The following is a 12,897-nucleotide window of genomic DNA, read 5'->3' on the forward strand; positions in this document are numbered from 1 at the left end:
CATTCTGCCACAGTCGTGCCGGTGACTGGCAAATGCTGTCCTATGTTTGTTTAATACTGCCTTAACTTGTCTGTCCATGTTTAGTGTAGTCAAGTCAAATGAATAGTCTCCTACTGCGCTAATCCTATTAGCGTAGTCTCCTACTGTGAGGGTAGCGGGTGCTCTGTCCGATCTTGCCATTCGCCAGACACACTGGTTCACTGGGTCGAACGACAGGCTATGGGCATTCATAAAATCTATCCCTAGGATGTGTTCTGCTGTCCGGGGAAGATTTACTAGAACAACGGGGTGTTTGGTGGAAATGTTCCCTAGCTGGATTGCTACGGGTGCTGTAATGTGTCCCTGCTGCGAGTGTCCTGTGAAACCGCTAAGTGTGATGGTGGAGGTGGTCGGCCACGTGTCTGCCTGTGCCGTGGTGGTGGAATTAATTGTGGTGCGGGACCCTCCTGTGTCCCAAAGTAACTCTATGGGCTTCCCTCTTACCTTTGCCGTGACTACCGGTCTTCCGGATGGATCCCATAGTGTGTCACAGACCCAAGTGGGGGAGCCCGAACACCGTCAGTCCGTTCCGTCCACATTGGTGGGTCCTGACTGAACGCCTATACTGTGAATTGGTTTGGCTTTATTGCGATTCAGAGTGCCTGTCTGCTGGCCTCTCTGTGATCTCTGGGGTCCATTACATTCCTTAGCCCAATGTCCTAACTGGCCACAGTTGTAGCATTCCTGCGACTTCTGTGGAGGGCTGCTCTTTCCTTCATTCACCCACGCGGGGTTTTGGTGCGCTCTCACTGCCTGCATGTCTGCTGCAGCCTGAGCTTCTTCTGGGGATTTCACTTTGCCTCTGCCCTGAACTGATTGCTCCCAAGCGCGAGACAATCTTTTCAGGACCCACTTCTCATTATGGGCCTCCTCTGAGGGGTCATAGCTGTTGCAAGCGCTCTGTCCTGCTTCTGTTGCATGAGAAATTATGGTGCGCGTCCATTTAACCATATTTTCTCGGTTCAAATGGGCTCTATTTAAATCGCCAAATACTGCGTTAAAATGGATCCACAGCCTTCCTGCGAATGCTGTGGGGTGCTCGGTTTTCTTCTGTCGGCACTTATTAAGTCCTTCTACGGGGTCACCTCGATTATACCCTATGGCATCTAAAATGGAGGTGTGCATTTCCTCTAGGGTGCCTCCGCCAACGTTCTGTGGGTCGGGGAGGGCTGCTACAACCGATGGGCCTAAACTCAGAACTGTGAGTTTAACCTGCTCTCTTTCGTCCAGGCCGTACATGGTTGCCTGTTGCTTTACCTTTGCGAAAAACTGCGGTGGGGGTCTGCGGTGGGGAGAAACGGAGTGATCTTTTCACACGCGTCCCTTAGTTGGGTTACAGTTAAGGGGGTGGTGTAAGTAATATCGGGTGCGCCTTCTGTGGTCGCTTTCCTCTGAGTGGTGACTGGATTCATTGGTACGGTAATTATCTGATCTGTGGGGGGTTGGGGTGCTTGCCTTTTCTGCTGCGCTGCTGGCGCACATGTTCCCTGAACATAACGCTGCGCTGTCTCACTTAACTCTTTCCAGTCTGGGGCATTCTCCTCATCTAACTGCGTTCCAAAGGTGCTTTGAAACCCATTTTGTACTGAAAGCAGCGATTGCAGCTCCGCAATCTGCTTCCTGCATTTCGCATGGTCTACAGTACTCTATCTTTGTTCTGTGGTGGCAGCATGGAGTGCTCTCAAAGCTGCTTTAAGGTCAGAGCATTGCCTCTGCAAAGCCTCTACCTGCTTCTCTGACTCTTCTCTTATCAGGACGGCACGTTGCACGTCCTGATAGGCCTTTTCGTACTGGGTCTGGGAACTGCTGAGATGGGCTAGACAAGACTGATGTGCCCTCTTGGCATCATCCACCTCTCTACCTTTCTCTGCCAACTTCCCTCTAAGATCCATATTTTCCTTTTCGATGTCCCTGACATCCACTTTACTCATTCTATTTCTTTCTTCTAATTCTGCCCGGAGCGTCTGAACGACCTCCTCTGTGCCTCGCAATTGTGCCAAACAGGACACAATCGCCATCGGCTTACGTGCTTTACTCATATTTTTCTTGTGAATTTGAGAGAGGTTCTCCCACCAAGTATGTCCTATACTTCCGGGACCTGTCTCCTCATTCAAACAAAACTCTTTCCAAAGGGGCCATCCCTTTCCTTGCAGATACTTGCGGAGTTCCAGCTCCCACACGGGACACTGACCTACTCGGCTACTGCTGGTCGCTGCGACCACAAACCGTTCTGGGTTCATGAGGCGTTCCATTGCCTGCATGGCCATTTTCTTCTGACTCACTTTATTTGGAACAGGGGGTGTTGAGGTTATGTCTCACGAAACGGGTAAGGCTTACGCTATGTTCCGTTCACAAAACTACCGAAAGTTTGTCGCAACAAAAATGCTTTCAGGTTTTCCTTACAACCCTGTTAGTACGCATGCACTAAACACACTTCCGAATTACGTTTATTCCTTTGAACACCTTGAATACTTGTGATTTCTTTCCTTTTTCTTTACCAGATTTCTAATTCAAATTTCAGGGTCCTCGACGGAGTGGGGGTACCACTTATAACCGTGTCCCGTCAGGATGTCGCCACTAAATGTTGCACGTTTTACTTGAGTGTAATTCGCGTTTATTGGAGTGTATTAACACGCCTCCGTTTAAAGGCCGTGTGCTTAACACTGCTAGGCTCTGTGTGTGTATTTTCAGCTCGGGAGTCGCCAGGTGTCGTATAGACACCTCACAAATATTCCAAGGTCAGGTTCAAAGTAATAAAACGATACACCGATTAGTAAGTTCCAAACGATTAGTATTTATTATTACAAATATAATAAATATGCATGCACACGCTAAGGGACTAAGCTACAACTAAACTAAGCGATCAGAATACTTAACTAAACAGGAACAGGCAAGGTCAGGGAGCGAGGCCTTCGTTTCGATCTTGGTCTGTAACCTTCAGAGAGTGTGCTGGTCGCTGGGGGTCTAGTGGGGCTGGTTCGCGTAGCGAGCGTCGTATTGTCACTTACGGTTCGGCGGCTGGTGCTCAACGGCTGGAGTCAGGATACAAGTCGAAGTTCTGGGTCGAAGTCAAAGCCGGAGCACGAAAACAACAGACAGGACCATGTGTGGGGGTCTATCTTTATAGGGCCCCAATGTCCGTGCCTTTTTTGGGGCGGGCTTTCACCTTCAGGTATCGATTGGATCAGATCCCAATCGATATCTTTTGAATTCCCCCAATGTGAGGGTCTCTCCTCGATGGAGGGGGCGGTCTCTATGGTGGATACTTCTGGTGCTGCTCTGTCTGGACATCCACTTAAAGTATCTATTCAAAACCCAAATGTTGCCATTGTGTGTGCCCAGATCTGGATTGCCTCATTAATATGCAAAGCGTTTTGCTATTAACACCTTTGGTTTGAGATCTTCCACCTGGCCAGAAACTAGTTTTGCTGCTTGCAAAATGCTAATCAGTCTTTGCAGACTGCTTGTCTTGGCTAAACTGTTTTTTCCCTGCAGTCTTAGCATGTTCTCCATCTTGTTAGCCCAGTGTCCATCTTAGGTGGCTACAATAATAATCTTTATTATTGTCAATCAGCCTTGAACAAACAATCACCAAGTCTCTACAGCTCTTTGTGGTAGAGAAGTCCATAGATTCACTACGTTCTTCCAAATCTTTGGCTTAAATGGGCGACCCCCTACTTTGAAATTAGACCCTCTGGTCCTAATTTCCCACAGGTGAATCAACTTCTCGGCATCTACCCTGTCGAGCCATCAAGGATCTAAAATGTCCCAATAAGGTAATATTTTCCATTCTGCTTAACTGCAATGAGTGCAGGCCCAAAATACTCAACATCTCCTGATAAGAAACTACCTCCATACCCAGGATCAACCAAAAGAACCTTCCGTGGACTGGCTCCAATTCCAGTATATCTTTGCTCTGGTTGGATACTATTTACCTGGTTGTTGCACCTTGAGAAGAATACAGCAGCCTTGGAGGGGATACAGGGCCAATCCAGCAGAATAATACGTACCAGATTTTAAATAGGTACATTATCAAGACAGACTGCAAAGAAGAATCTCCAATACTTTGAACTTTGCAGATTATAGGGTGATCTAAGTTCGGTGAATAGGATGATCAAAGGGCTTCATATTGTTGACAAAGGGGAACTATTTTCATTATTTGACAATTCAGAACGATGAATCACGCATTCAAATTAGAAAATGTCAGTGAAAAAAAATCAAAATGTATTATTTTCCCAACCAAAAGGTAATAATAATCAGGAAATGTCTCCCAAATATCTGTGATGCAGGCAGACAATTGAATGATTCAAAACTTCGATGGAATGATTTTTTTATTTTGGAAGGGATATTGATCAAAATTGGGACATAACGTGAAGATATGCATCTGTTGAGACGTGTGGTCATGTAATAATGATATATAATCACTAATTTCTGAGAGGGGTGGGTAAGCATGTTTTGGGGTAATTTATTCAGAATACGCACATGTGAACAGACATACATGGATATAAAGCTTGATGATGTCGGAGGTGTTGAAAGATGACAGCAAATGGGAAACAAAATGTGTATCACATGACATACTTCCTTTCTGGTGATGCTATGCTGCAATCCCATAAATGTATATTATAACAGAACCTGCTCCTCAGGCTCAGTAACCTGCCCTTCTGCCTATATTGTTCCTTATTTCCAGGACGTAACTATCTCAAATGGGGCCATCAATGCATGATTTTCCAATATTACATTTAAAAGGGTGAATTACCAGTACGTCTAACTTGCAGTCCCCTGTTGCCATGATGCTTTACCTTGAGTGCCGAGACCCGGAGAGTCACTGATAACTTGTGATGTTACCTCCAGAGAATGTTTGTAAAATGGGAAAAAGTAAATTATAGTCATGGTGCTTGGGACTAAAGTTTAGGATTTGTCCCCATTCACAGGATTCCTGTAACGGAGATAGGTCTCTGTTTTTCTTGTTTCAGGTGGAGATGTCACCATTACAGACAAGCCGGAGCTGCTGAGTGGAATAGAACGGAATGTGTCTTTCAACATCCCTTCTTCCTTCAAACCTCAGGTCAAAGTCCGTGCCCTCCGCTGGGGCCTTGACATCAATCAGTTTCCCTCAGACTACGACTATATCCTCTGCTCGGACATTATGTATATTCATGACAGTATTCCTTTAATTCTCGAGACTCTTCTACACCTCAGCAACGAAAAGACAACCATTTATTTTGCCTCTACTTTGTCCTATGGCAAGAATGTGACCAGACTGGGCCATGTGACCCTGTCTCAGTATTTTCAAACTGAGCTTGTTTGCAGATACGGTTTTAAAGATATTAACGTTTACAGAATGTGTCTCAATACTCCTACCACTCTACAACTCCACATTTAAAATGGAGAAGTTGGTTTGTTATTCCATTCGATCATTCTAAAACTGAATAATTTTCACTAAATATTTTTCATAGTTTGCATGTTGTAATTTCCTTTTCTCCCATTCTACATAAAGTCTTGCATAGTAACTTGAGGCAAGAATTATGCTGTTCAGTAATTCATATTTAAATTCAACATTACTGTTTTCTCTCAGTAGATGCACACATGATTTTCCAATGAAAATTAATAGATTACGTGTAGAAACCTTCTGTCACATCGAAAAGGAGGAGGCATTGAGTATTTTAAAGTATATTAAGGGAGATAAGTCTTGTGGGCAGATAGGATTTACCCCAGAATACTGAGGGAAGGAAGGGAAGAAATTTCTGGGGCCTTGACTGACATCTTGGTATCCTCATTGGCTACAGGTGAGATCCCAGAGGACTGGAGAATAGCTAATGTGGTACCTCTGTTCAGGAAAGGTAGCAGGGATAATTCAGCAAACTATAGACCGGTGAGCCTCACGTCGGTAGTGGATAAATTATTGGAGAAAGAACTCTCAGTGACAGGATTTATACACGTTTGGAAACAAATGGACTCATTAGTGATTGACAGCACGGTTTTGTGAAGTGGAGGTCGTGCCTCATCAAATTGATCGAGTTTTTTGAGGAGGTGACAAAGATGATTGATGAGGGGAGGATGGTGGATGTTGTTTACATGGATTTCAGTAAAACCTTTGGCAAGGTGCCTCATGGCAGACTGGCACAAAAAGATGAAGTCACATGGGATTAGAGGTGAGGTGAAAAGGTGGATACAGAACTGGCTCGGTCATAGAAGGCAGAGGGTCGCAGTGGAAGGCTGTTTTTCTGAATGGAAGGTTGTGACTAATGATGTTCCACAAGGAAGTGTGCTGGAGCCTCTGTTGTTTATAGTATATATAAACGATTTGGAGGAAAATGTAGCCGGTCTGATTAGTAAATTCGTGGATGACACCAAGGTTGGTGGAGTGGCAGATAGTGTTGTGGATTGTCAGAGGATACTGCAGGACATAGATAGTTTGAAGACATGAGCAGATAAATGGCAAATGGAGTTTAATCCAGACAAATGTGAGGTAATGCATTTTGGTAGGTCTAACATAGAGGGGAAATATACCGCGAATGACAAAACTCTGCGGAATATAGAAAGTTAGAGAGATCTGGGCGTGCAAATCCACAGATCATTGAAAGTGGCAACACAAGTAGACAAGGTGGTCAAAACAGCATACGGAATGCTTGCCTTCATTGGATGGGGCATCGAGGATACAAAATGGCAAGTCCTGCTGCAGGTGTATAGAGACTTGGTGAGGTTGCTTGCCACCAGAAAGATGTGGAGGCTTTGGAGAGGATGCAGAGGAGGTTTACCAGGATGTTGCCTGGTCTGGAGGGTGTTAGCTATGTGGAAAGGCTGAATAAACTCAGACTGTTTCCAGACGAACAACGGAGGTTTAGGGGTGACCTGGTAGAGGTCTACAAGATGATGAGGGACATGGATAGAGTGGTTGGGTGGGCACTCTTTCCCAGGGTGGAGGGGTCAGTGACCAGGGTGCATAGGTTTAAGGTCCATGGGGTAAAGTTTAGAGGGGATGTGCGAGGCAGGTCTTTTACTCAGAGGGTGGTGAGTGCCTGGAACATGTTGCCAGGGGAGGTTGTGGAAGCAGATACATTAACGGCGTTCAAAAGGCATCTTTAAAAAAAATCTTTTTATTGGCATTTTCAAAATTTACAAACCGTCGTGTACACTGTTGACCAAACTTATTTACTGTATTATACAGAAATGTTTGTCCTTCATGTTTATATTCCGTTTCAAAAGCCATCTTGACAAATACATGGATAGGATGGGTATAGAGGGACACGGCACAAGGAAGTGCTGAGGGTTTTGGCCAAGGTTGGTCCCATTACTGCTTTGGAGGACTGAAGGGCCTGTTCCTGTGTTGTATTGTTCCTTGTTCTGTCTCCAGGTGTCCGCGTTGAAGCACTGAATCTTTCTGAAAGCCCGCTTGAGCCAGAGATTATATTCTGGCACGGGCACGATTGTCCATTTGGCTCATCCTCCGGATATGAATCGCCCCTTGTCTGCCTTGGGGAGAGAAATGATTCACCCGACTCCATCCCCCTAATTTTTGCATGGCTGGAACGTCATCGGATTTCATTTTGAATGCTGCTTTTGGGCCGTCATTGTGAGCGGGCAGACCAATACCAAGTTTCCCACGCTACGCCCCCTCTTCCACCTCACAATGAAAATCCTGCTCCTCCCCACTAGCAATTAGGGGCATCCTCGCCCCCACCACAGTACACATGAGGGTAACCCCCATCAGATTACCATCAGACTCCGAGACCCAGAACCAGGGTTCTCCATTGGAATATCCTACCAGATGCCCCCATCAAATCCACAGACAAGACCCCCACCAGAGGCCTCCCATCCCATCAGACATGCCATTGGACTGTTTCACTTAACAATTACTTACATCTGCCTCGTCTAGAAAGAAGCAGTTGTTAGAAAGTTAAACAACACCCTAAGGCTTTAAACTCACTCATATCTGTTGATCTGCTTGTCTTCTATTCACTTTCAAAGAAAAAGAGCATTTATCAGGCTGTCGTTACTAGGGTCATATTCCAGCCAATTGTCTGGATTTTTAAATTTTCATTTCTCTTCACACTTGAATGTATATCAAGTACCTTGACGACAATGTTCATACACATCAAGCTATGATTGTCAGCTCATGACCACATCAAGCGCAGTTAAGTGCTTTCTGGTGAGAAATGAGGAAGTGAAAGCACTTAACTCCTAGAAGTTTATAAACATCTGCGGGAGTGGGGGGGGGGGGGGTGGTTAAGCCTTATGATATAGTTTTTGCCATAAATGATTAACAGCAGTTGCTTTATAAACATCTGTTTGAGGCAGCAGGTGTAGGGACAGGTAAGTGAAAAAGCAATTACTCCATTGTTTCTGCCTGGACTGCTAATTAGCTTTCAGCAAAGAGTGACTGATGTTTTTTTTTGGGGGGAGGGGTCTTTGATATGGGGGTGCTCTGATGTGTTCTTCGACTGGGGAGTTTCTGATGTGGGGACTGACAAGGTTCTGATGGAAGGTCTCTGTTGGAGGTGCTGATGGTAGTTGGGTGGTAGTGTAGCAGGATCTGTGTTGTGGGGGTGTTCTGGTTCACTTTGGCGGCACCTGCATTGAATACCTATCACTTTGGAAACTACATCAGGGGCACATTGGAAAATTCTTGCCCCAGTTCATGTCTGCGTGAATGCGGCCAAGAGGGTTGGAGCATCACAGATGGATAACCCAGTCCCATCCCATTGATAAGATGCAAGTGGGTTCAAATGACCTTTTACATCCATCGACCAAAATAATCGTCAATGCCACATGCAGCAGGGGACCAGAGCATCGCGATATTTTCTTCCATAGCGGAAACTTCGCTACTAGTGGTGGGCGGTGGAGGATCCTGCTCCCAATGTCTCTGTGACATAAAGTCTTGGGTACAAACTCAGTACAGGACATCGCTTAGAATCATAGAATCATACATTGCAGAGGGAGGCCATTCAGTCATTGAGTCTGCACCGTACCTCTGAAAGAGCACCCTGTTGAGGCACACACCTCATCCTATCTCCATAACACCAACTAACATTTTGGAAACTAAGGGGCAGTTTATCACGGCCAATTAACCGTTCTGTGCATGTGCGGGACCATGTTGCACATGCGGACTTTTTACCTCAGAAGACAAAACATTGCCTGAATTTCAACAGACAGTTGAAGAAAACTTTGTACATTGAAGAATATTACTCAGACATGCTGAGATATTCGGATTTGATGATTATTGTGTCAGCAACACGATTGAAAAGCTGAATACCACTCTACTAAAGGTAGATGAATTCAACACATGAATGAAATTGCATATCGTTGCTACAATGGACAACAGTAACCAGTCAAATGAACAAGAAAAAAAAGACTCCACACAGAGAGTACTGAAAGACTCCACAGAGAAAGCGATCAAAGACTCCACAGAGAGAATGATGAGAGACTCCATAGAGAGAGCAATGAAAGACTCCACAGAGAGAGCGATGAAAGACTCCACAGAGAGAGCGATGAAAGACTCCACAGAGAGAGTGATGAGAGACTCCACAGAGAGAGCGGTGAAAGACTCCACAGAGAGAGTGATGAAAGACTCCACAGAGAGAGCAATGAGAGACTCCAGAGTAAAAGCAGTGAAAGAGTCTACAGAGAGCACTGACAGACTCCAGAATGGAAGCAATGAAATACTCCAAAAAGAGAACAATGCAAGGCAAAGACTACGATGGTTTCTCTGGCTTATTTGATCAACAAGAAGACTATGAAGGTCCATCCAGTTATCTTAACAAGAAGACTATGACTGTCTACCCACAGTATTTGCAAATAGTGACACAGTGATTACAAGTAGCATACAAGATGGGCAATACAAAAGCGAGACTGACAGATATCAGCTCGACTGTACAAAAGAACATGGCAATCAAAGTAAAACAATAAATGAATCAATTGAGACCACATCTATTCTAAACAACCTACCAGAAAATAACATCTCGGAGAAGTTGACTCCAGAAGAGGAGCACCAAGAAATCAAACATACATCAGATCAGCCAGAAATGACTGATGTCACCAAGATCAATGATACATCAGACCATTCACAGGAACCTCAGATCATAAAGCTCAGCGAAACGTTAGGGACCTTCAAGTGGCTATTGGATAGGTACATGGATTAGGGTAGAATAATGGAGAGTAGGTTAACTTCTTAAGGGCAGCAAGGTAGCATTGTGGATAGCACAATTGCTTCACAGCTCCAGGGTCCCAAGTTCGATTTCAACTTGGGTCACTGTCTGTGTGGAGTCTGCACATCCTCCCCGTGACTGCATGGGTTTCCTCCGGGTACTCCGGTTTCCTCCCACAGTCCAAAGATGTGCAGGTTGGGTGGATTGGCCATGAAAAATTGTCCAAAATTCTATGATTAACCTAGGACAAAAGTTCGGCGCAATATCGTGGGCCGAAGGGCCTGTTCTGTGCTGTATTTCTCTATCTAATACAACGGACACTGATACTAAAAAGTTTGAAAATGACTCAAACAATCCAGAAGGAACAGTTATTGAGCACAAAAACAGAAACTACGAAACAGCAAATTGTACACAATGGTACAACTGTGCAACTGAAGGGCAACTGGACAGCACAGTCCACTGCAATGTTTCGACAAAAACAAAGTCATGTCAATGAATTTCCTGAATTCGTATTTGCTCAAAGACAAAAAAACAAACCAGTTGGTAAGGCAAATGACGTACAAAATCGATACCACAAGCACAGACAAAAGGCCAGGTCAGACAACAAAAGTGGTTCAACCAGTCGAACACCTGATGATGACTTGTTGGTACTTCAACACACCACGAGTAAAGACTAAGTACAGACTCAATTTGTGAATCATCACAAATGGACTGTTTAATTATTGATTTTTTCCACTACATGTTAAATTCATATGCATATCATGTATTGTGCACCGATATTTTACATTTTTCCTTTGTTAACAAAAAAGAAATGTCTCAAAAAAAGGGGGTTGTAATGATAAGGACATAGACAGGTTAGTGAAGGGTTAATAATTACATCTCTGTGTAAATCAAACACTAGAGGACGCGACCACTTCTCTGTATTTAAGTCAAACTCAGGGAATTCTGAGGGGCTGGTTTAGCACAGGGCTAAAGAGCTGGCTTTTAAAGCAGACCAAGGCAGGCCAGCAGCACGGTTCAATTCCCGTCTTAGCCTCCCCAAACAGGCGCCGGAATGTGGCGACTGGGGGCTTTTCACAGTAACTTCATTTGAAGCCTGATCGTGACAATAAGCGATTATTATTTCTGGGAGAAGCAGGAAGGAGCAGCATATGGTGGAAGCATTAGAAGAGGATTAGATTAGACAGAGTTAGCAAGAGGTTAAATCATAGTGTAGTTAGTGACTATTTAGATTATTGAGTACTGTAAGACAGATTCAATATTACTTAATTATCATCTATAGCTCAGTCGGGTGTTCGAACTTCATTTAATTAATAGTGCTGTAATAAATTAGTTTTGTTTCAATCTTTTGATTGATGAATTCTTTGTCAACAACACATCGGATCATTCTGGATCAAAGAACAAAGAATATAATATATTGCCACAAATGGTAATATAAAAGCAAGATGTCAAAGTTGGAAACTTACTGGGTGGAATAATGCACCAAGTTGAGAATTAGAAAGATCAGCTCTGGAGTGAGATTCTCTAGTCTTGCCAAGGCATGTTTCTCGGCGTGAAGAGCGGCCCGCCATTGGCTAGCAGCGGGACCTTGCTGTCAATAGGATTTCCCATTCAATCCTCCGCACGCTGCCGGGAAACCCGAGGAGAGTGCCCAGTCAGTGGGACTGGAAGATCCTGCCGGTGTGAACAAAGGGAAGATGTCACCACTTGTTCTCTGAATTCGAAGTCCCATTTTGCAAAGAAAAATAAGGATTAAAATATTCAGCCTTGTGCATTGAATTAGTGCAGTTTAACTTGTGACTTTTGAAGGAAATCATTTTCTTTCACAATATGTAACCATCTTTGATTTCTAAGATCACAATTAAGTTATGTAATTAACTTTTGTAACTCTAGTTCTTTGAATTTGTCTGTCAGTTCAATGTGATGCTGCATTGAGCAGACAAATTAATTTAAATCCTTGATTTTAAATGTATTTTACACAGACTTTGTGCTATTGCTGTAACTTTGTAGCTTTTGAAAAGCCACTCTGTATTTTGCACTGATTTGTACCGTGCACTGACAGATAAATCAAAAATACACCATAGCAAAGTAGTCGTCGCAGCAAAAATTGATAAGCCTGTTTTAGTGAAGCTCTACAGAACATATTGTCATGTGAGAGTACCTTTAAAAAATGGGTGTTTAAGCAATGTACCTTTAAGAAAATAGTGATGTCAGAAAGTGGGTGGAGCTGAGCTCAGTTCGGCCATTTTGAGGTTAGTTCTGAGTTTTAGTTTCAGTTTTGAAGAAAACTTGGGTGTAGCTGTGAGCTGCATTGCTGTCGATCTCTGCCATGAAGGACTATCTCTTAATCCTTTGGTGAAATCAGAATTGTAAACAGGTCTCAGTATTGAATATAAATCTAATGTGCTTCTGTTTGAAGGATTTGTTATGTCTTTTGGATGTGTAAAGGAACAGTTTGCAGGATTGGCTATTATTTTCGGGGTTATCTTTGAAGTAAGGGGTGTTAAGAGATCCAATGTTTATTTAAAAGGTTAATTTGAGTTCATGGAATAAACATTGTTTTGTTTTAAAAACCATGTGTCCATAATTGTAATACTACACCTGGGGAACAAGCCGTGTGCTTCAAAAGCAACAATCCATTAAAGGTGGGGGTTGGTTGAACTCCATGATACATTATGGGGTTCTGAAAACACCTCTCCCATAACAATATTGA

At 43.7% G+C, this 12,897-nt stretch overlaps 1 protein-coding gene across 6 annotated transcripts in view; it reads left to right on the plus strand.

Annotated features, from left to right (window-relative positions):
* The window catches only part of LOC119976371 (EEF1A lysine methyltransferase 3-like), a 73,376-nt gene extending 67,582 nt beyond the window's left edge, over positions 1-5,794 (plus strand). For all 6 annotated transcript variants that reach the window (XM_038816859.1, XM_038816865.1, XM_038816861.1 and 3 more), the window contains one exon: positions 5,013-5,794. In XM_038816859.1, coding sequence (XP_038672787.1) covers positions 5,013-5,422 — 410 coding nt within the window. In that variant the 3' untranslated portion in view covers positions 5,423-5,794. The remainder of the gene's footprint in view (positions 1-5,012) is intronic.
* The last annotated feature ends 7,103 nt before the right edge of the window (positions 5,795-12,897 follow it).

The sequence above is a fragment of the Scyliorhinus canicula genome, chromosome 13 (genome assembly GCF_902713615.1).
Source record: "Scyliorhinus canicula chromosome 13, sScyCan1.1, whole genome shotgun sequence".
Classification (NCBI taxonomy): domain Eukaryota; kingdom Metazoa; phylum Chordata; class Chondrichthyes; order Carcharhiniformes; family Scyliorhinidae; genus Scyliorhinus; species Scyliorhinus canicula.